The sequence below is a fragment of the Nicotiana tabacum genome, chromosome 8 (genome assembly GCF_000715075.1).
Source record: "Nicotiana tabacum cultivar K326 chromosome 8, ASM71507v2, whole genome shotgun sequence".
In the NCBI taxonomy this organism is placed as follows: domain Eukaryota; kingdom Viridiplantae; phylum Streptophyta; class Magnoliopsida; order Solanales; family Solanaceae; genus Nicotiana; species Nicotiana tabacum.
Window position 1 is genome coordinate 133,821,913 of NC_134087.1, and position 24,837 is coordinate 133,846,749.

The 24,837-nt window shown below is 35.4% G+C and overlaps 1 protein-coding gene and 1 pseudogene across 4 annotated transcripts; both read right to left on the minus strand.

Annotated features, from left to right (window-relative positions):
* Positions 1-2,693: 2,693 nt before the first annotated feature.
* On the minus strand, positions 2,694-10,295 carry LOC107761779 (DEK domain-containing chromatin-associated protein 1). 4 transcript variants are annotated; one of them, XM_075219665.1, is made up of 11 exons: positions 9,643-10,295; positions 7,442-7,475; positions 6,575-6,654; positions 6,337-6,396; positions 6,060-6,170; positions 5,884-5,964; positions 5,672-5,752; positions 3,710-4,406; positions 3,259-3,350; positions 3,148-3,178; positions 2,694-3,056 (listed from the first exon to the last, which is right to left on the minus strand). In XM_075219665.1, exons 1-11 carry the CDS (start codon positions 10,024-10,026, stop codon positions 2,911-2,913), a joined length of 1,797 nt encoding a protein of 598 aa, XP_075075766.1. In that variant the 5' UTR covers positions 10,027-10,295; the 3' UTR covers positions 2,694-2,910. The 4 variants fall into 4 exon arrangements, with proteins under 4 accessions (XP_075075766.1, XP_016435540.1, XP_016435541.1 ...); XM_016580054.2 differs by having other exon boundaries at positions 3,259-3,356; positions 9,643-10,294; XM_016580055.2 differs by having other exon boundaries at positions 3,710-4,409; positions 9,643-10,294.
* Positions 10,296-15,954: 5,659 nt separating this feature from the next.
* LOC107761777 (11-beta-hydroxysteroid dehydrogenase A-like) lies at positions 15,955-20,090 on the minus strand (annotated as a pseudogene).
* Between the last annotated feature and the right edge of the window lie 4,747 nt (positions 20,091-24,837).

Genomic DNA, 24,837 nt, shown 5'->3' on the forward strand with positions numbered 1-24,837 from the left:
AGGAAAATAGCAGCATGCACCAAGTTAGAGATCGAGATAAATTAAATAAAAAAGTTCATGACTGGTTTGGTAACAAAGAAATCATGACAAGCAACATTGCGGATAAAGAGGAAAACACAAAGCACATTTATTTGTACATGTGATTCATGAAATTTCAAAATATTAGACCATTATTTACCTTTTGTTTTTGCTCTACACAAGTCACACTTAAATGGTTGGAGTCTGCAGAAATCAGAATCCTTATCACTTCAGTTCAATCTATCAATTGTATTTATCATTGGATCGATTAGTAATCTAAAGCTTTGTTCTATATTCTTGATAGAAAAACTCGATTTGCTACATTACCTAAAATACCTCAACATACTACTCCCTACTCTTTAGAAGTTTTTGCCTTCATTTAAAAAACCTTCGCTAAATTTTAAACGAATAAAAACTAATACTTTCTCATTATTTAAGACATTCTATCTAACAACTCTACTGTTCACATATTTTTGTTCTCTAAGGACTCAAACTGATATAAATTAAGCTAACATTATATTCATTCAGTTGTTAGGATTTTTTTTTTAATCTAACCACTCTCCTTATTGACATTTTAGACCATTATTTAACCACTTCTTTAGTAATTTAATATAAAATCTATCACAACTTCCTTCTCTTAATCACTATCCCAGTCATAAGAGGCAAGTTTTACAAGTTTGGGGATTGATATAAAAAAAATGCATAGCAAACCATATCTCACCATTCAATAAATATGCAGTTAATAAGAATTTAGAAGCCAACTATTCAGTCAACCAAAAATTACAAAAAGAACACAGTTATCAACAACAACAACAAAAACTAAAAAAATAGACGTTAGCATTAGCAGTACCAGAATTCTGATTAGAAGAAAATTTATTTAGGCACACCGATATCGGAGAAGCGGCATTGCACTTCATTACAGAGTGTTCAAAAAACAGACAAAAATATGCCAAGATATAGAAAAGTACATCTTAGAAAATTTATTGCTGGTTGTGGTTGTGGAAGTCTTGCTATCATCTCCATTCCTAATATCTATATATAAATATAAAGCTGGGCGATAGGCTAGCTTATGTGGCGCTCTCTGCCAGCTTTTCTATTTATCTTTTTTCTTAGAATTTTGCCTTTTTTTATGCAACTTTTGAAAAACGTGGCTCTATTAGAAAATTCAACAGTTACAACTTTTAAATATGTTGCTACATTAAGTATTACAGTGAATTTAATGTTAATTAATCCCAAGAATTGTTGTTACTTCTCAAACCTTTCATATTCTTCAACTTGAGGAGGAATCTTAAAGTCTCCAGCAATCACCTGACTTATATATATATGGCACCAATAGAGATATGCAACAACCCATGCAAGATGTGAAGTAATCAAATCAAATATTCTATACTTATACAGTCGAAAACATAGATGTGACTGATGGCTTTTCTGACCATGTTTCTTCCCTAATCCGCTAGCCCTCTTCTGTTCAAGGTATTTTCTCGGGGTTGAGTTTGGTTTCAACGGATCCTCCCTAAATGGAGAAACAAGATAACTTTGTTTGCCCTGGAAGAAAGAGAAAATTTATTGAAAAGGGAGGTAATTGAAAGAAGAAAAAAAATGGGCATTGTTTCTTATATTCATTCGGGTCCTTTCTTAGATTTCTATATCGACTTTGTTGTAGTTGTTGTTACAGCAAAATCTGAACTAACCAACAAATTTTTACTTTTTAGTCGGTTTGGTCTCCCCTTCCTGGTGCTATCTGTGATGAATTTAAAGGAGGAGTTTTAGGAGTACTGAAATGGTAAGAACAATAGTTAAAAGAAAAAGGTAGAATTATTAGATTTTGCATAATATTTTATAGCATATTGTATATAATTACTCCTGAACAATATTTACCTCTAAATATAGTCACTAATAAGTATATTATTATTATAATTAATATTATTTATATACAACATTTAATATCATTCAAAGGCTTACGTTACTTTGATTTTTAAAACTACTAAAAGTTATGTGATGATTTTTATTTGGATTTAATTTTTTATTGTACTACTATTTCTTTCTGTTTTAAGAAATCACTTTCTAATATATTGATATATGTCCGCACGAAGAGCGGACAATTTAACTAGTTCAAAAATAAATTTTGGAGAACATTTTGGAAAAGCAAACCAATGTAAGAATGAATCAATACCTTCGGTTCAGAATTATTCCCACAAAGCTTGTTGGAGTTGCAATCTCAGAAGAGGAACAAAAGTTAGATTGAGAGAGAGGATGGCCGTAGATTTTTGCTTATTTAATCGGTAAAATCCGCCACAGTTGCAAACATCAGTTGCCTTGAGAAGAAACTTAATGTTCTTTCTTGTTCTCCTTCACAGATCATCCATGTTAGAAACAAGTGTTTTTTGCAAAACAGACTTATGAAGTATTGGCTTCTTTTGCCAGGCTTTAGGTATTTGTTTTTTTAAGGCATATACGAAGCGTTACCTTCTTTTCCTAGGCGTTAGGTCTTTTTTTCAATTAAACAGGATAGGCATATATATGAAGCGTTGCCTCTTTTCAATGCCAGAAGTAACAAGTGTTGCCTTCTTTTTCTATGGGTTATTAAATAAAATACTTGGGTTAATAGGATGGAATCTGAGTAATTTAACTTTGAACTTTTGGGGTTCTCATTTTTAATATAGTATAAATAGATATAAACAAATATAAACAGAATAAATTGACAACAAATATTTCAATAACAGAAGGAACAGGATTTGCTTTAAAAGAAATGCTAAGGTTAACTCTAAAGAATAAGCAAAAACAAACAAATGCTTACAGACCAACCCATTGGGATCACCATCTTATAACCAACTAAAATTATAAATTACAGCAACTAACAAACTGTATGGTACCTTCTACTTGACTCATAAATTAAGCATCACCTTCATTTTTTTCTTCATCATCCCCAGCCTCAGGGTCATCCCCTTCTTCCTCATCACTCATGTTATTTATTACATCAGTGATTATAGCCTTCACCTCTGCCTTTTTATGCATCAAATCTACACCAAAATGGCTACCTGAAATGAACCCCAATTATGTGATCACCAAATAAAAGAGCACAACCATTAGTGTTAGAATAACAAGGAACGAGTGTTTCCTAAGACATACCTAGTTTCCGGATGATATCAGATAAGGTTGCCTGCATTTTGAAGAGAGCAACAAGTTTGATTAGTAAGAAAAGTTCATGACTATTTAACGCAAGGGCAAGATATCACTTACAGAGTTAAAGTCCACTTCTTTCAGAATATGTACTGCTGCTGCATGAATTTCTTCGTTGCTGGGGTCTTTTTTGGCCTTCTTGACACTTTTTCCTTTTCCTATGCCAGAAGATTTTGAAACAACAGTCAAAAACATGTACATTTTCCTACTCAGAATTGTTCCTTTTCCTGTCCAGAATTGTTCTGTGATAATTAACTTGTACATTTATCCCTGAATCCTAAACATTATAGGAGAACATGAGATCTTTGATGATCACCAACATATTAAAAGAAGTTCAATAGAATGGCATATCACAGGTAGTTGAGTGAAGATACTGAAGGGCCACTGCATATTGTATGGTGAAACACCATTCCTCAAACCAATATCTCAAAAATGAAAACCAAAAATATTGATTTTTTTCCTCAATAAAAGCACATATATATCACCAACAAATAAACAGAAAGTTACTCACCCTCCGTTTCAGAAACCTTAGCAGGAGACTTGGTTGATTGTTTCTTGTTTGAAGCATTTTCCTTCACAAAATCATTTTCTTCTTTTTGACTTTTCTTTTCGACCTTTTGCTTCTTAGATTCAGCTAGTGAATCAGCACCAGAAGCACCTCTTTTGGAAGCTTTACTCGAAGACACTTTGGAAGAACTTTTTGAGCTTTTGGGGGATTTAGCAAGGGTGTCCTTTTTCTCAGCCTTGGATTTCTCTGTAGCTTTTTTTCTTGAATCCTTCTTTAAGGAAATCATCCCATTAGATTTCTTTTTCTTTGGTTTCTCTTCCTCTTCCTCTTCGTCATTCTCTGGAACACTCTCTTCTTGATCACTTCCTACTTCATGAGCCTCGTCATCATCATTGTCACTTCCTACTTCTTTAGCGGGGTTATCCTTTTTCACAGCCTTGGGTTTCTCTGTAGCTTTGCTTCCAGAATCCTCCTTTAAAGAAATCTTCCCATTAGACTTCTTTGGCTCCTCTTCCCCTTCTTCCACTTCTTCCTTTTCGCCTTTCTCTGAACCACTCTCTTCCTCATCACTTCCTACTTCATGAGCTTCCTCATCATCATTGTCATCCCCCGATTCATCCCTGGTATTTGACAGTTCATCATCAGCTTCTTCTTCCTCCATTTCTGCTGACTGCTTCCGCTTCTTCCCAACTTCAGACTTCTGCTGCAAACAATAGAGAAGAATCACACTTTCAGCAAGATAAGGCAGGAAAACCATCACCTAAATGAAAAGGAAGAGATAGAGAGGCATTCAAGTTTTGCTAGCCACGAGCAGCCATAGTCCATTTACATAAAGTTAAACTACAGCGTAATTTGTCATGTAATACCAGCACTGAACTCCAAGTTTATCCCTTTGCAAATATTGGATCCATCACAAATTTAACTAGCCAAAGGCCATAGATTCTGTTTCTAACATAGTTCAAAGGAAGCTATAAAACACTCTTTCACTCATTGTATGTGTAAATAAGTTTTCTCAACTCAATAGACTCAACACTAATTTGATGAAGTATGAATGGAAGCTCGCTGAAACTCTGCCACAAATAATTACTTTTTGGGATAAAAATGATGGCAAATAATTAAGAACAGGATGTGACTGAGTAAGAGCCCAAATTTTTTAAGCAAGTTCTAGTTGAGTAGGCTCCATGTGCCAGGAGATAGAATTGACTAATTGATCGACACATAACAGTTATTCCACCATACATGCATTTAGTTTTTCAAATATTGACGCAAAGCACTTATTGCTGCTTACAGAACATGTGAATTCAAGCAACCAATAAAGCTTGTATTAGCAAATAAGGCAGATCTCAATATTAAGCCAAGTAACTACATTCTTGCCTTATTGCTTTTACATATTTTACATCTTGCAGTTCTATTATGTAGCAGTAGCTGAGACAATTGCAAAGCATGGGTCCATAGGTCACCCCAGAACCAAGAAAAGAAACATTTGTAAGTTTGAATAAGGCAATGCCGTCCATAGAGTCACCCCAGAACCAAGGGAAAAAAAACATTTGTAAGTTTGAATAAGTTAATGTCATGATCACAATTGAGGCTATAATGTCATGATGAACAGCCTTAAACTAGCCTAGCCTTGCAATAAAGAGGAAAGGCAATTTTGAAAAAAAAAAAAAAAAAAATCATTTCCTGATGGACAAGCTCAGTAATCACACTAGCAATGCGAATAAAATAGAGATAACAGACAACATTCAGAAACCAACTGGTGCAGAGAGAAAAGACTTCCCTAATTGTGACATTGTGTAAATGCAGCCAGATCCCTTAACATATCAAGACAGGACTATTAACATAAAGAGAATGATATAAACCATTACTTATTTGAAGTTCAAGTAATAATATTGCATAACCAATAACTATTGCAGTAGCAGGCTGTCATTTTCTTTGAAGAGAACGAACAGATTAAAAAAAGTTAACCTTTGCTGATTTTCCTGTTGCTTTATCCAATGAACCTTTGCTTTTGGAAGTTGTGCCCTTCCTTTTTAGCTTCTTACTTTTCTGAGATCAAAATGAAACATAATAATGAAATAGCTACATAAGATAAACAATTAACAAAAAAGATACCAAAGTCAAAACAAAAGGCAACACTAATGAGTAAGAGGAAGCAAAAAATGCAGGATCAGATTTACCTGTTCCTTCTCAGCAAGCAACGAGTCAGTCGTACTATGAGGAGATTCCAGGAAGTCTACTAACTTCACAGAGAGTTCATCCTGCAAATTGAAACATGCAACAACAATGATTAGCAAAACATATATTTTCTGTAGGGAATCACACAGTAAACAGTGAAGCCATTGATAATACATGCCTTCTTTGCTGCGGATCTACTGACTGGGATATTGAGTATATCACAAAAAACCAGTAGCTTTTCTTTGACACACTTGTCAAGCTTCTCTTTCACTTTTGACCTATGTTTTTCCTGCTTGAGAAAGAAGCGGAAAATACTCAAGATACATATGCCATTCACAGATCATGAAATCACTGGATACTAATGTTAACACTTGTGTATCCCATGCACATATGTCACATTATGAAGAAGAACAATGATGCAATCACAAGATTTAGAAAGGAGAGAGACTAATTACCTCATTTTCAACCCAAACATATCCAGAAAACTGCCCTATGTTTTTCTTCAGATTGTGTGCCTGCGAAGCCAAGGACTTTGTTTAATACTTACAAGGTTAAGAAGCAAAACCAATTGCCAAGCACATTATCATAACCCAAAAAATACATGATTGTGAATTGAAGAGAGACGGAAAGTGTGCGCGAGCAGGGGAATTAATTTTTAGGGATTAAAAGATTTTAGTGTGAGGAAGACTTTACCTTTGTTCTCTTGCCATAAAGAATACTGTGAAGTATTTGCAGGTTGTCATCCGGTTTTCTCTTGGACAACTTATATGCCACTGAAATATTTCAAAACATCATAACTGTCAATGGAATTATTTTCACACAATGTAGGTTCTACAAATTTACTCAACCAAAAGAAAGGCAAAGGAGGATAAAACGTATATAAAGTAACCACAAAATAAATTCCATGAGCACAACTCAAAGACAGAATACTTCAAAGTTGCTAGTACATAATACATATAAGCAGACTACAAGGGGGAGTGAACCTAAATCGTTGTGCTCATGGAACACCTAGAAGTTAGAACACCTAGAAGAACCAGGTTCTTCTAAATCGAAAAATTGGATACCACACAAATCACCCTCCCCCCTCTTGTGTGGTATTGACATTTAGAACATCACTTAACCAGGCTCATCAGTTCCTTTCCTCAACAGAAATGGTCTTGTCAGGGATAAATTAAACAAAGCACCGGTAACCTAGCAAAGTTCATTACTGATCAAAGTTTTTAGAAAACAAAAACAAACAAACAAACAAACAAACAAACAAACAAACAAACAAACAAACAAACAAAAACAAAAAAAAACAAAAAAAAGGCTACTGCTGCAAAATCTAATTAGCCACCAATAGACTGAAAGTACAAGAAACAAACACAAGCATTTTTGTTGGCAAGAGAGGCACATTTTTTATGTTACAGTATCAGTGCATATTTGCCAAGTAATATTAACCAAGCCTTGTTTGTTTCTCTAAGGGAATAAACTTGATGTAATATAACATAAAAGCAAAGTAAGAAAAGCCTGAATCCAATAAGGGGAGAAATTGATTCAGCAAAAGAAGAAAAAAAGTACCATTTGGGATATCCTTCAGTTGAGTACCTCTACCCTGCATTTAACACCAAAATAATAAGAGGGATTCCAGAAAATGACAAAAGCTAGCATTAATGGTAAAAATCAAAATAAGACATTACAGTAGCATTTATTCACTTCTCGGAAATAAGAAACTTGGAAAAGAAAAAAGGGCAGCCCGGTGCATTAAGCTCCCGCTATGCGCAGGGTCCGGAGAAGGGCCGGACCACAAGGGTCTATTGTACGCAGCCTTACCCTAGGCTATTTCCACAACTTGAACCCTTGACAGTGCCAAATAAAGTGTGTGGTCCCATTTGTCCAATTTCTTAGTTGAAGCAATACAAAGAAGGGATAGGAAACCAACCCTCAACAAATTGAAAAGGTATAGGGATAGTGGCAATGATATCAGAAATGAATGTTATGAGGAATTTGGTCAGTTTTTCCTTTTTCTCTTTCTATGCCCAAATTACCTTAGACATCAAGATGGAAGATAAATTGATGTAACAACCACTGGACCCTAGGCAGTTAGAGCATAAAAGGGAGTTCACTGTGGAACATGCCTTAGGCGTTGGAAGGGGAAAGTTAGGAACCATATGAGGGAGAGTTCGGGATTTGACAAAGAAGGCACCTTTAAACCCAAAGAGACAAAACTGTGAGACCCAAAACCTTTGAGGTGGCTCAGAGGGGCCAGGTCAAAGCAAACAATACCTTAGGAATTGGGCGTCAACCATGACAGGTGGTATCAAAGCCGATACATCCCTGATATGATTGAGTCAAACCCAACGAAGACCTGAGTCCCTAAGAGAGATGAGTGCAACAACCCAAAAACTGCTGGCAGTTGAACTTGAAAGTAGTTCGCTGTGGAACTTGCCTCAGGCAAATTGAACAACAAAATGAGAGGGAATGTTCGAGACCATATAAGGGTTATTCAGGATTTAACTGTTGATGCAAATTTTAGGTTAAAGCCCATGGGGACAAAACTATGAGGTCGAAAAGCCTAAGAACATTAAAAAAGTCAGACCAAAGCAAACAATTGAGCCTGGGTTGTAATAAGTTATATAAAACCATGAGGCACAAAAACCCTTGCAGTGGGCCAATGGGGTAGAGCGAAAGCAATCAATACCTAGGCAGTAGGGCTTAACCCTGACAGGTGGTATCAAAGCCTGATTCTGCAATATGATAGTGGGACAAACATCAGCAAGAACGCTAAGTCTCTAAATAGGGGTTTATGTGACACCCATGACGTAGGCAAGCTGACAATGACAAGTCAAAGAGAAAGACTAACAAACTTCTAGCCTAATAAGCTTCCAATGAATGGGGTGCATATGACACCTTAGGCAAATTTCAAACCAAAAAGGGAGAGAAAAGCAAAGTCCACATAGCATATGACACCTTAGACAAATCCCAAACTAGAAAGAGAAAAGTAAAGTGTTATACAAGAAAAATGTGCACATCGTACACACACTGTTGGGCTCAATGACTGCATAGCCCAAGGAATAATTCTGTGAGGTCTCTCCGGCCAACACATGACATGGCATTTCATAAGTTAGATAACTATTTGAGAATTTCGAAAGTTTAGCGGATGACATCTTATTTCCAGTATTGAAAGTTGATTTTCTGGCTGAAATGATTTTCTGGGAGGGTTGGGTTAGCCTGGATAATTTCACAGTGACCAAAGAAGTGATTTTACTCTGTTCTTGGCTTAGGCTAAATGACCAATTGAGAAATTAACTCTAGTTAGAACTTAATGTACCACCTTTTCCATCTTCCTCAACAAATCAACAAAAACCAAACTTGACAAGGAAAAAGTAAATGAATCAACAAAACCCGAAAGAGAACAGAGGCAGGCAGGGGCGGATGTAGAGAATGGAGTACGGGTTCCCGGGAACCCAGTAACTCTTGGGTAAACCCTGTATTTATATTAAAAATTTACTAAATATTTGTAAATATCTAAATGTGAACCCAATTATTATTGCATATTAATTTAAAATTACGGTAGGAACTCATAAGGCTCAAATCATGGATCCGCCACTAAAAATAAACATTCAACTGGTCACGAATATAAAAACTGCTCATATTTCTAGTCAGCTTGACTCTTGGATTTGACAACCATAGGACATAGGTAGTTTCAGATTGAAGTATAATTGATTGAATAAAACCATAAATGAAATGAATTTCTAAAAAAAAATATTTTTGAATTATACCTTCTCAATAGACAAGGGCTTAGTTGCAGAACCTCTAGCACCCAAAGACTCAGAATACCTCTCCACTGTTTTCCTTTCCCTCGATGGCCTCGAACCTGGTGTTGTGGGCGAATCCACATTATCCCTTTTCCCTTCCTCCTCTTTTACTGCACCTCTATCTTTTCCCTTCTTCACAACTTTTTCCTTTTCCTCTTCCTCCTCAGATTCTTCCTCTTCCTCTTGTTTGTCTACTTCCATTTCCACGGCACCCTCTTTGTCTTCTCTTATTTCATCCTTATCATCATCAGTTTTTCTTTCTTCACTGTTCTGTTTAACCTTTTCTTCTTGCTCGTTTGTTTCTTTTTGTTGTTTCTTGCCTTCTAGGGTTTCTTTCTCGGAAGCCATGGCAGTGATCTGTAGGTTTTGTCAGTGTTTTGAAGGAAAAGTGTTGCAAATGAGTGAATTGGACCATATTTGTCAGATCCGGAATTGAATACTAGTACAGATCGCGGGAAGTTTCTTTTGGAAAGGGCGGGTATATTTGGAGCTAAAAAAGTTGGGGAAATTTTCGATTGGGTTTCAAAAAATTGTGCTAATGAGAATTTGCGGATCCGGATTCGGAAACATCAATTTTCCCGCCATGCCTCTTGTCAGCTCTATTGAGTTCACGTCCAATCTATGCTCCTTTGGTTGTAATATGATTTATACGGTATAAGTTATATTAGTATTAGTTATGCTGGGATTGTTGTTTATTCATTGTTTGGTATGTTGTATTAAGAATGACAATTGTATAATTTCTAAGAATAAGTTATAAGTTATATTGGTGCTAATTATCTCACCTTTTATAAAGTATAAGTTATCCCGGTGTTAACCAAACAGAGTATTAAGGTGTTATTAAATTTTTATACCACCCTTATACCTTCTTATATTTCGTACCAAACGACCCCTTAGTCCATTACTAATAACAGGGGGTTAATTCATGGATAAAATTATCTCCTATGTTCATTTACGAATATAAATTTGTATTTTGTTTAACATTTTGTATTTACTTCTATTGTTAAATTATAAAAATATTATATAACTAAAATAATTTATAGTATAATTTATTATAAAATTGAATCTCTCGATTCACCCTTAAATGAAGCAGTCGGTCCACCCAAATTAATTCAATCTAGCCATAAATATGGACGCGAGGTGACCTGAATTGAGTCTGATGAGTTTAACTAAACCTATTCTAGTGCGGAGCTGAAATTATTTTGAGCTTGAATCTTATCTAAGCTTCTTACAATATTTTGAATCTAATCGAGCTTCTTACCATATTGAGTGGAGTCGAGTCCATCTAACTTTTATCATAATTTAATAGCCAACATGGGTAGTTCTTCTCTAATTGTTTCCACATAATGGGAAACACTCCTCGGGGTTTTCATCAGCAATTCAATACTTAAATGAATAATGAAATTAGAAGAGAGTTTCTTTATCAAATACACGTGTTATTTTATAATTAGTTCTTTTTACACGTTAGCTTGTAATCTGTTGGTCACATTTCTGTTGAGAAAAAGTGCAACTCGCGCTTGTAATCTGTTAGACTCTGAGTGTCCACGAGGTCATATTTCTTTCGAGAAAAAGTGCAATTAATAATTAGATCATTTGAGGTGTTCATATGATCGCTGCGAACAACTAAAAGGAACCACATTTCTGTTGAGAAAAAGTGTAATTGGTAATAAGTGTTGGGGAAAAAATAGACCCGCAAAAATAATATTCACGGTATTGGTGATAAACGCAGAATACTGAGTTATGGTTAAATCAACAAGAATAGAAATGCAGCAATAATGACACCAAGATTTTACGGGGAAACCCTTTTGAATAAGGAAAAACTCACGGCCAAGAAGAGCAATTGATATCACTATAGCGAGAAATTTTACACTATGTAATAACGAGTAAAAATACTCCTAAGACCACTACACCTTCAAAAGAAATAAATATTTTTTTCCTTTTTTCACATCACTATAATATCTCTCACACTCTATTTTTCTTTACAAACTATTTTCTTATAGTTTATGGAATACCTTGCTCTCTCTCTTTTCTCTCTTTGTTGGTGTTATGAAATGAGAGTTGAAGCTCTCCTTTCATAGCCAAAACTTCACTTTCTAAAGCCTATAATATTTGACAATTTTGCACACACTTTTCATAATTTCAACAATGTTGGCTACCAAACCAAACCAAGTCAACAAAATTGGCTACCAAACCAATACAAATTCAACAAGGTTTGCTACCAAACCATTTGAATGAGATGGACACTATCAATCTCCCCCTCTAGTCTCATTCATCTAGAGGAGGTAGCACTGTCTTCTAGTTTGAGTGCATGCCGATAAGTTCTTTTCATAGCTAGAACTTGTCTCTTGGTACCACCTTGGTCAACATATCTGCAGGATTTTCACTCGTGTGAATCTTTTTGACTTGAAGTGATTCATTCTCCACTTGCTCGCGAATCCAATGATATCTGACATCGATGTGTTTTGTTCTCGCATGGTACATGGAGTTTTTGCTTAGGTCTATTGCACTCTGATTGTCGCAATAGACAACATATTCCATCTGTCGCAATCCAAGTTCTTGAAGAAATCTCTTGAGCCATATCATCTCTTTGCCAGCTTCAGTGGCCGCAATATACTCCGCTTCAGTTGTAGATAGTGCGACACACTTCTGCAACTTCGACTGCCATGATATAGCTCCCCCTGAAAAAGTAAACAAATATCCAGTAGTGAATTTTCTGTTATCAAGGTCACCTGCCATATCAGAATCTGTATAGCCCTTCAAAATTGGATTTGATCCTCCAAAACATAAGCATTCATGTGAGCTTCCTCTTAGATACCAGAGTATCCACTTTACAGCTTCCCAATGCTCTTTTTCTGGATTTTCGAGATATCTGCTAACAACACCGACTACATAAGCAATATCTGGTCGAGTGCATACCATTGCATACATCAAACTTCAGACAGTAGAGGAATGAGGAATCTTGGCCATTCTCTCTTTTTCCTCTGTTGTTGTAGGACACATCTTCTTACTCAACTTCAAATGACCAGGAAGGGGTGCGCGAACCAACTTAGCACTTTTCATATTGAAACGCTCCAGTACACGTTCTATGTACTTCTCTTGTGACAAGTAAAGCTTTCTTTCGTTTCTCAAACGAGTAATTCTCATGCCCAAAATCTGCTTAGCATGACCCAAGTCTTTCATTGCAAAAGACTTATTCAACTGTTTTTTCAACTCGTCAATCTTGGAAGCATTCCTGCCCACAATCAACATATCATCCACATATAACAAGAATATGATAAAATCATCATCAGAAAATCTTTGTACAAACACACAGTGATCTGAAGAAGTCTTCTTGTAGCTTTGCTCCCCCATAAAAGACTCAAACTTCTTGTACCACTGTCTGGGAGTTTGCTTCAATCCATATAGACTCTTCTTAAGTTTGCATACAAGATTTTCCTTACCATTTGCCTTGAAGCCCTCAAGTTGTTCCATATAAATCTCCTCTTCTAAGTCACCGCGAAGAAAAGCAATCTTCACATCCATCTGCTCAATCTCCAAATCAAGACTGGCAGTCAAACCAAGAACTGCCCGAATGAAGGACATTTTCACGGCAGGAGAAAATATTTCGTCAAAGTCAATATTTTTCCTTTGACCAAATCCCTTGACAACCAATCTAGCTTTGTATCTAGACTTCAAACTATGTTATTCAGCTTTAACTTTGAACACCCACTTATTCTTCAAAGCTCTCGTACCCGTAGGCAATTTCACCAGCTCATAAGTATGGTTCTCATGCAGAGATTTCATCTCATCTTGCTTGGCTTCAATCCATTGATCCTTGTGCTCATCTTCTATGGCCTCCGCATAACATTCAGGTTCTCCCCTATCAGTGAGTAATACATACTCATTGGGCGAATAACGGGAGGAAGGAGTACAAGGTCTAGAAGACCTCCTGAGTGGAATATTTAACTCGTCCACAACTTCGTTAGTAGGAGCATTTACCTCATCAGCATTAGCATTGTTATCACTATCAATATGCTGATCTGGAATATGGTTCTGGGCATCACCATCATCATTGAGCCCACCAACGTCATCCGCATTTGTATGAGGAATTTGATCAAGATTAACTAAACCTTCAGAGCTTGGAGATTTTAGCTTCTCCGCTTTGTTAATATCTTCAATGGTTTGATCCTCCACGAAGATAACATCACGGCTTCTCACGACCTTCTTCTCAATTGGATCATATAGCCTGTAACCAAACTCATCAAGGCCATAACTAATGAAGATGCACTACCTTGTCTTGGCAGTTTATTTTGACCTCTCATCTTTAGGCACATGTACAAAAGTTTTGCAACCAAACACTTTCAAGTGGTCATAGGAAATATCCTTGACATACTAAACTTTGTTTGGAACATCACTTTGCAAAACAAACGCAGGGGATAGATTAATAACATGTTCGACGGTCAACAAAGCCTCACCCCAAAAAGAATTCGGCAATTTTGCTTCAGAAAGAAAACATCTGACTTTTTCTATCAATGTCCTATTCATCCTTTCTGTTAAACCATTAAGCTGGGGAGTCTTAGGAGGAGTCTTCTGGTGTCTGATACCCTGTTGTTTGCAGTATTCGTCAAACGATCCACAGTATTCACCACCGTTATCCGTATGAATACACTCCAGCTTCTTTCTAGTTTCTCTTTCAACTGAAGCCTGAAATTGTTTAAAGACACCCAACACTTGGTCTTTAGTCTTCAAGATGTAGACCCAAAGTTTCTTTGAACAATCATCAATAAAGGTAGCAAAATAAAGTGCACGACCCAAAGTCCTTGTCTTCATTGGACCACATAAATCTAAATGCACTAACTCAAGCAACTATGTCTTTCTTGAAGGAGGATGAGATTGGAAAGAAACTCTTTTTTGTTTTCCAGTCAAGCAGTGCTCCCATTTTTCTAATTTTACACTTTCAAAATTTGACAACAATTTCTTCTTGTCTAGAACATTTAGTCCTTTCTCGCTAATGTGGCTAAGCCTTTTATGCCATAACATTGAAGAGTTATTGCTCTCAACGGCATTTACCATATCAACACATGTAGAGGTCGTAGTCCAGTATAGACCACAACGCTTTTTCCCACGAGCCACAATCATGGAACCCTTAGTGAGCTTCTACTTTCTAGATGATTTGTCATCGCGGAATCATCGTGGTATTTTAAATCCAACATCTGCTTTATCATAAACATCTTGTTGTTTCCAGTTTTCTGAGCATACAAACTTTCAAGGTGCTCCCATAGAGTCCGAGCATGTGTCTCCCCAAAAATATGGTTCAAAACATTATCGTCAACCCACTATCTAATAAAGCCGCAAACCTGCCTATGTAACAAACTCCACTCTTCATCTGATTTATTATCAGGCTTTATAGTGGTAAATGCAGGTTCATGAAAATTATTGACATAGAGCAAATCTTCCATTTTACCCTTCCAAGTGACATGATTTGTACTATTCAAAGTAATCATTCTGCTAGTGCTGGCTTCCATCGTTTATCACAAATACAAATACTATTTATTAGGAAACCAAAGTAATTCTTTTATGATGTGGAAGTTCAGATTGTGCTGCAACCACAGAGCATACTCAGACAGAACCTTGGCTCTAATACCACTTGTTGGGGAAAAAATAGACCCGCAAAAATAATATTCACGGTATTAGTGATAAAGGCAAAACGCTAAGTTATGGTTAAATCAGCAAAAATAGAAATGCAGCAATAATGACACCAAGATTTTACGGGGAAATCCTTCTGAATAAGGGAAAAACCACGGCCAAGAAGAGCAACTGATATCACTATAGCGAAAAATTTTACACTGTGTAGTACAAATAAAAATACTCCTAATACCACTACACCCTCAAAAGAAATAAACACTCTTTTCTTTTTTCCACCTCGCTACAATATCTCTCACACTCTATTTTTCTTCACAAACTATTTTCTTATAATTTATGAAATACCTTGCTTTCTCTCTTTGTTGGTGTTATGAAATGAGAGTTGAAGTTCTCCTTTTATAGCCAAAACATCTCTCTAAAGCCTATAATATTTGACAATTTTACACACTTTTCACAATTTCAACAAGGTTGACTACCAAATCAAACTAAGTCAACAAAATTGGCTACCAAATCATATCAATTCAACAAGGTTGACTACCAAACCATTTGAATGAGACGAACACTTTCAATAAGATTAGTTGAGGTGTTAATCTAATAAATGCGAACAACTTAAAGGGACCCTTTCATATATTTTGCCTATAAAAAAACAAACCACTCTGCGCAACAAACTGAAACATCCTTTTATTACACTACAACCACCACAGATCTAAAAAGTCCGAAAAACAGATGTACAACACACTTCACAGCTCATGAAGCTAATACAAGCATTTGTATAAACTTTGGATTAGCCGGTCTTTATATCTGCATTTCTGATAGTCTCTGGGTATAAGACATTTTGTGCACCAGTATAATCCGCTACTTTCTTGCTAAGTGCATCCTTCGGTGATATTTCCGGCCCAGTCAGATACATTAACCTGTACATCCACTCCAGCACCTCCGGGCAAAACACCTTCCACAAGTAGCTAACTCTAAACCAAGCAGGTATAGTCACGTATCTCTCCCCTCGACAAGCACTATCCACAATTGTCTTAGCACATGATTCGACCTTCGCCACTGGAGTCGCGCTTATTAGTACCTATAGGTTCAAACATTCACTTTCTTGTCAAACACATCGCTGAAAAGGAGTAAACATAATTCTTTGCAAAGGCAAATGATGGAACATTAATCTTCACCAAATAAGTTATTAAACCAATACATTACTGAAGAAACATGCTCCCTGCTCTGCCCTTTTTCTGTGACTGCTTTAGCTACTACTATCATTTAGTCTAATTCATATTTTAAAATGGATTTGACAAACTATCATCATCCACTCTACTATCATTTCTTGCTGCGAAAAGGTAAACTTAAATAAATAAATACACTCGTAATAGACTGTCTTTTAGAAGGTGTAATTAACTAATTACATGTATTAATCACCATGAAAATAATTTTTACACCGTCAACATTTCATAGATGCTATGGCCGACTAAAACGGTTCTTTACTACCTTTGTCTAGTTCACCAAATAAGATTTACTACTCACGGTAAAGCTAGTTAATAACCGTCGCACATTAAAATGTAGAAACTAGGCAAAAAGGGAACAAAGAAGAAAACTTACATCTCTCATTCCTTGATCAACCTCTACACCGCCGCTCTTACCAATGTATTTGCCTTGCGTGAGTTCAGATTCAACAAAGCCAGGTGTTACCAGAGTTATCTTGATGTCCTGCCCCAACTCAATCCTTAATGTCTCAAAGAATTGAGATATTGCTGCTTTGCTTGCCTAAATTTGGTGTGGGGTGGTCAGTATCAACTATTGCCATTTCCATAAAGGAAACAATAAAAGCAGATAGAGTTGGTACTTACATTGTAAAAGCTTGATCTTGGAGCAGGCAGCCAAGCAGCAGATGAAGAAAGCACAATGATCCTACCCCCACTATATCTAAGATAGGGGATCGCAAATCGGGTCATATAAAAGGAACCCCAGAAGTTGATGTCCTGCAAAATGCCGGATACACAATTTTGAGTTTAATTTCTACACATTGTAACAACAAAATTAATGATAATATCGGGTAATGTGAAATCAGTATCTCAAAAATAAGGCAACTAACGGACCCTTCATGTATTTATTAAACTATCAGTGCATATAAGAGAGATCCCAATTTATTAGGCACGACAAACTAGCAACTAGATCTATCATCACACTTCAGGCATTATAGAAAGCTGACTAGAAAATTTTCGAGTTTGTATTTGGTCCTGATCCAAAGGTATTGTTCTAGTCCAGCTTATGAAATTAAATACCCGTAAAAAGAATTTGTCACAGAATCATTAACAAATGGAAGTTCTTAATTACAAACACCAGTTGTGGTTTAAAAGTGCCAAAACTGTAAATATCATAATCATGAGTTTCTACTTTACCATGACAGATCTAAAATCTGTGACATCTTCTGTATCTTCAAATAGAGTAATTGCGTGCACTCCAGCATTGTTAACCAGGTGGTCCACTGCAAACATAAAAACACAACGAACAAAATCTCTAATTAGTACATGCTAAAATCTCTAATTAATTAGTACGATAATTAATCAAATCTTACACCGGCCAGTGAGTCATGGTTTGATCAACAATCTTTCTGCAGTCATCAGCTTTTGAAGCATCAGCATGAACTGTTATAACATCTGGAGAGCCTAGTTCATGTGCCCTTTCGGCCACTTCATTCAAACTCCCCTCTCTTCTGGCTGCAAGAGTTAAGCATGCTCCTCTCTTGGCATACTCATAGGCCAGATACTGCAAAATGACAAAAGGTAATCTTCCTATGAAATTATTAGCTAGTATTTATATATACGAATGTATAAAATAAACTGGATAACTAATATTCGTTTAGCTTATAATACATTATTCGGATTCTGCGGATATCAACTCTTATTACCAGAAATAATTTATGCGAAAATCTATGAATTATGTTATTACTTCTTTTCTAATATTACAGAATAGAATGTGAAAAGAAGTAGAGAGAGAAAATAGGTATATTAGCTGAGTCCATTACTCAAATGGTCACTCAACTATCCTAAATTATCTTCTGAAGTCACCTTACTTTCGTTTGTAACAACAAAGTCATTGAACTATGCCTATTGCACTCAGAAAGTCACTCAACTAGATTTATTAAATTTTGGATTGCTAAATACCTATTTTACCATCTAAATTATAAATATTTATTTTATTTTTTATTTTTTTAAAACTTTTTAATATTATAATTTTCCCTTTTTAATTTATATTATGGACTTACCTATAGAATAAATAAATATTATTTATAAATTAAAAAAGTATTTAAGCATATATAATGTTGGACTAACAAAATAATGAGCATAGTAAAAAAAATTAATTAGAATAATTTGCTAGTAATAGTAATTTTAGTATTAACAATAAAAATTCAAAATTTATTTACACAATTCAGAATGAAAGAAAATAAAGGTTGTAAAATATATATTCTATGCACGTAATATAAAAATAATTATTTAAATAAAGATATACATTATATATTCATTATATATTCTTGAAAATTATGCTCAATTATATTATTATGTCTCTACCAACTTTCCGACATCACAAAGTTATATCACCGGAAGGCAGGGGGACTATTTGTATAGGGTAAAATATGTTATGTTAAGTCGTGCATGGAATAATTATTTTTATATTACGTGCATGGAATATATATTTTACAATATTCTGAATTGTGTAAATAAATTTTTGAAGTTTTGTTGTTAATACTAAAATTATTATTACTAACAAATTATTCTAATTAACTTTTTTTTACTAAGCATTATACATGCTTAAATACTTTTTATTTTTTTTAATTTATAAATAATATTTATTTATTCTATAGATAAGTCCATAATATAAATTAAAAAGGAGAAATTATAATATTAAAAAGTTTTAAAAAATATAAAAGAAGATAAATATTTATAATTTAGAGGGTAAAATAGGTATTTGGCAGTTCAAATTTGAAAAATCTAGTTGAATGACCTTCTAAGTGCAATATGCATAGTTCAGTGACTTAGAAAAGTGACTTTAGGAGATAATTTGAGATAGTTGAGTGACTATCTGAGTAACCGACTCTATATTAGCAATATGTGAACAAGAAAGAGTATGTAATTAACATACTAAAATACTCGGGCTATAACTGCATAACGATCCAAGTAGTATTATTTATAGCCCGTTTGGCCAAGTTGCAAAAATCAGCTTATTTCGATAAGTGTTTCTATCAAAAGTGTTTTTCAAAAAAGTGCTTTAGGGAGAAGCTACTTTTTTCTGCTTCACTAAAACTGCTTCTGCTTCTCCTCAAAAACACTTTTGTTTCCTTTCAAAAGCTTAGCCAAACGCCTTAATTTTAGAAAAAAACACTTTTGACAAAAAAAAAAGCGCTTTTGCCTCTAGAAGAAGCTTGGCCAAACAGGCTATTAGCCATCTTAATTATGTATATTCATCCAATAAACAATTTTCCTGCCCTATGTCAATTAACATAATAGGAGTATATAGACCGTGAACTAAATGACATATATAATTAACTAAAAATGTTTTGGTAGTAGAAATATAATGAATATTCAGCACTAAAATGCTTGAAGAAAACCTCGCCGATGCCGGAGGAAGCGCCAGTGATGATGACGACCTTTCCAGCAACATCTTCCCTAAATAGGGTTCCCAAAATTGAGAGGAAGAACTTGAAGAATTGGAAAGGTGGCAAGAAAAGCAGCAGGCTTAAGAAGGTAAATGGAGGAGCTACTAAGTTAGAGAAATTTGTGAATTAGATCCACCAATATGGTTTATGGCTTTAGCACTAGCGTTGCTCAGACACAAGTGAAACTATGCGAACTCAAACCTTTAATTTACTACAGGACATAAAGTGGTAGTATGAAGAACATGGACAGAAAGATTTAGAGTTATCCTTTCCTTCATAATAAAACAAAAAGTTTCGATAGAGATAGAAATGAAGGGGAAGCGGTCTTGTATTTAGATCGGTGTCACCATTGCATGGAAGCAACACGACACGTATTCCAACTCAAAACGGTCGTGATGTAAGAGTCGAGACACTGTAAAAATAATTTTTGACTCTTGCAGACATATAGAAGTATACACGGATAGCTGCACGTTAGATTGATTCACTATTAATTTACCGAGCATAAAGGTGGCATGTAGGCCGGTCCAGGTCCGGGACCGGCTCGGAATCGCGAACCATGTGAGCTTCTGGGCCTAAACGGTCCTTAACCGATTAGAATCGGGACCATGGAGGTGGGCCGATCCTTTACAAAAAGACCGCAAGACCGGGACCGTTTGAAACCGGGACCGGACTGGTCTTTGGCGAGCCTAAACGGTCCCAATGGTCAGGAATTAAAAACAAAATCTGCCCGTTTGTCCATTTAAAATCTAGCCGTTTGGGCTGCCAAAATAGTCATTTAATCCCCCAAACTTTGTTTTAACCCCAAACTTTTTATAATTACATTTTTCTATATTTTTAACTATAAATACCTCCTCATTCTTTCATTTTCTCACAAATCATCAACCTCACTCTAATTTTCTTCTATAATTGCCACTATTGCTTACTTTGCTGTTATAATTTGTGAAAAAATTGTGAAGAATTGAAGTCTTCAACGATAATCAATTTTCAATAAGTTGTTCGTCAATTCGGTAAACTTGTTCCAACTCATAATTTTTAATATTATAGTTTTGTTTGTTTTATTTATTTTTTATTATTTGATTAATTATAACGATGGCTTCCTTAAAAAAAACTTTTTGGTAAAAATAAGGAAAAATCCAAGAGTGACGAATCTAGTGGCCAATCTGTTCCTCCTCCACCGCCCCCGGCTCCCCAACCCAAACCCTGTATCCGTCCTACACCTGCAATTCTTGATAACGATAATAGTTTATTACAATTTACTGAGAGTCAATTTTGCGATAATGTTGGGGCTGGTGAACAATTAAACCATGAATTAATGAATGCTCTTTATTCTAATCCAACTATTAATGAAAATGATGATGAGGAAATAGATTTTGATGAAACTCAACGGATGACGATACATCCACTAGTCCTGCTCCTGAAGTTAACCCAACTAGTGATAATCCAAATGATGCCTCGTCTGATACTCATGTTACTGCCCCTATTTTTTCTAGATAACGTACCAAACAGACAGAAACATCTATTGTTTGGCCATTTTTTTACTCAACTAATTCCACAAAATAAGACTAAGTGTAAAACTTGTGGCAAGGAGTTAACTTTTAACTTATTGCTTATAGAATAAGGGAGGGGGGAGGGGGCTTTGGCTAGATACATATTGATACACCCTCAAGATAAAGTCAAATATCTTCGTATGAAAGCTTTGGCTGAGGGGACAAGTTTACCTACTCCTAGTTAGGTTGACCCTAGTACCAGGTCAAATCAATTTCAACCGGGAATTAACATTGTTACCGGTGATATTTTATATTATAATCCAAAAAAAGATCGGGAAGAATTGGCAAAAATGGTTACTGTTATGTGTCTACCCTATAGTTTTCCTTCTGACCCTCACTTTGTGCATTATATTAGAATTTTTTTTAATCCTACTTATAAAGATTTCTCGCACAACCGTAAAGAGCGATATTTATAAATATAAACATGAATATGAATAATATTTGCGCTATTTATTTACTCATATATTTGTCGTGTTGCTATTACAATTGATATTGGTAGAAGTGGTAACGACTGTGATTACCTTATTGTTACCAGTCATTGGATTGATGAGGATTGGATAATGTAAAAGCGCATTATTGCTTATAGAACATTACGTCGCACAAGGCAATTTATTGCTAGCACAATTACAAATATTTGTAGATATTTTTGCATTAGTGATAAAATAACAGTTTCAATGGATAATGCTACTAGTAACACAAATGTTGTAGCCTTGCTTACCACTACACTAAGTCCTGCATTTAGTAACATTTTTTATGTTAGATGTATTTATCATATTTACCATTTAATTGTGGGTGATGATATGAAAATTTTAAATATTGAAATTGAAAAGGTTAAAATGGCTCTTAACTGGCTTTTTTATTCAAATCGTAGAAGTAAGAGCACTTAGTGCTTGGGCGGGGTTCAGAGGTTATCAAGGTTCTACTACTAGTGATTTTTCACGACTAAATGAGCTTGAAGTTTATTTAACACAGGGAATTGAGGAAGTGAATCTCGACGGCTCCTTTAATATTTTGGAATGGTGGAAGGACAAAGAAAAATACTTTCCGGTTCTTTCAAGGATGACCCGAGATATTTTAACTATTCAAGCTGCAACAGTGGCATCAGAGAGCACTTCCAGTCAAGCAAGACTTCAACTCGGTGATTATAGAGTGTTTATGAGGGAGAGCTTGGAAAAATCAGTACTTTTCAGAGATTGGATCCGTTCGAAAAGAAATTTTTTTGGACTTGCTAAATCACAATCAGAGGTAGACGAAGCTTACGAAGAAATGCTAGCTGAACTTGCGGAAGATTCTGCTTCGCCCGGAAGCGGTGATAATCAAGCTTTTTCCGCCACCACCAACGAAAATTCCTTCGGACCTTAATGGATTTATGATGTTTGTAAGAGATACCATGTAACTTGTATGAACAAAAATTAGTATGTATTATGTAATTTGTATTTTGTCACGTTTTGATTAGTTTCTTTTTCTTCTCAATGGTGGTATTAACACCTTGTTGTGCTCATTCCATAGGGGGAAGGAAGACTAAGAAAGATACTGCCATAATTTTTTATTGCTATAATAAAATTATAACGCATTGCTTTGAATATTTCTTTACAATATTTTTGTCTTTAAATTTGAATTAAAGAATTTAGGTCACAATTCTATAATATAATTTACAAGGAATTGCTTTAGATATTTTTATTACCATCTTTTTTCTCTAACTTCTATAAAAAAAAATTAAAAAAAATATCCGTTGGGACCACTTAGGCCCACTTGGCCCCACTTAGCCCGTGGCCACTAGTTCGTGGGTCCGGTCCCGTCCGGTTCGTACAAAAGGATCACCAAGACCGGGACCGTGAAGCCTGTTTAAATTGGGTCCGATCTATTTAGGAACCGGCCCACTTAGCCCACTTAGGCCCGGGACCGGTCCACATGCCACCTTTAACCCGTTAACCGAGCAAGTCGGGAAAAATATAGATAGCCCTCTTTAGTATGGCAAGTCCAAATTTTAGTTATGAAGTGAAAATATTTATAGTATATGTTTCAACACATACCTTAGTCCATTGATGATAACTTAATTCTTTCAAGTACTACAAAACTATATGTACATGATTCAAATGGTTATTTCTTAGATTACGTACTAGTTTACCTACTTGATGTAATACCTACAGAAAATGTAGTATCCGCTTTATGCGCATAGCATAACGTACATAGCGATGTCCAACCTGGTGACTTGCTCAGCTTTGTTTGAAGCTAGTCTAAATTAAAATATAAAACATTTAAACTTTCTAAATGGTTGAAACAAAATAGCTTCAACCCTTATATAAAGTTCCCTTTTTGACATTATACAAACGGAAAGTCTAAGGTTTCCCTCTCTCGTACTATGTTGTAGATTTACAGTCTCCCCGTTGTGATTTCTCTCCTTTCTTCAAAGGTCTTTTTCTTCTTTGTTCTCTCGTTCTTGTAGTTATAATAATCCTTTTTCCCTCCCTCATTTTTAGTGTTATAAAACTTGTTGCTTGTAAGTTGTAATCTTTTTCACTAAAACATATGAGAAAGCTTGTTTTAATTTCATGTGATAACCGAAAAGGTCATCTTAAGATTTAGAACCCAATTCTACGCTTTAAGCTTTAAACACCTTATTTTATCCCTTCTCAATTTGTGTGCGCAGTCCGGGCATATTTTCGGGAAGCTTTTATGTTAAAAGTTGAGAAAAATAAGAATTTTTGCCTAAAAACTTCATTAGAGTTGACTTCGGTCAATAGTTTTGGTAAACGAATCCGGATTCATATTTAATGGTTCCAAGTGGCCCGTGTCGTGATTTGGGACTTGGGCGCATGCCCGGAATTGAATCGGAAGTCCATAGCCCGAGATATCGGACTTTGTCGAAATTTGAAAGTTAAAGGCTTAATGAATTTAAAATGTTTGACCGAAGTTTAACTTTTGGATATCGGGTCCGTATTTTGGTTTTAGAACTCGGTATAGGTCCAATACCATATTTAAGACGTGTCTGTGAAATTTGATGAGAAACGGAGTTGGTTTGACGTGATTCGAACGTCCAGTTGTAAAAATAGAAGTTTCAAAGTTTTTTTGAAAATTTCATTTGATTTGGTATTCAATTCGTAGTTCTAGGTGTTATTTTAGTGATTTGATCATGCGAGCAAGTTCGTATGATGTTTTTAGACTTGTGTGCACTTTTGGTTTAGAGCCCCGAGGGCTCGGGTGAGTTTCGGATAGGCCACAGAGTGAAATTGAATTTAGAACATTTACTGGTATCTGCAATTTATGGGAACTGGCCTCTGATCTCGTATTTGCAAGATCAGAGTTTGCAATTGCAAACATATCAGCCTCGCATTTGCGAGC

Coding starts and splice junctions, on each gene's coding strand:
- LOC107761779 (XM_016580053.2), bottom strand. CDS start 10,026: ATGGCTTCCGAGAAAGAAACCCTAGAAGGCAAGAAACAACAAAAAGAA. Junction 5,965..6,059: donor GTAGATCCGCAGCAAAGAAG/GCATGTATTATC, acceptor TTCAATTTGCAG/GATGAACTCTCTGTGAAGTT. Junction 3,057..3,147: donor TGATATCATCCGGAAACTAG/GTATGTCTTAGG, acceptor GGTTCATTTCAG/GTAGCCATTTTGGTGTAGAT.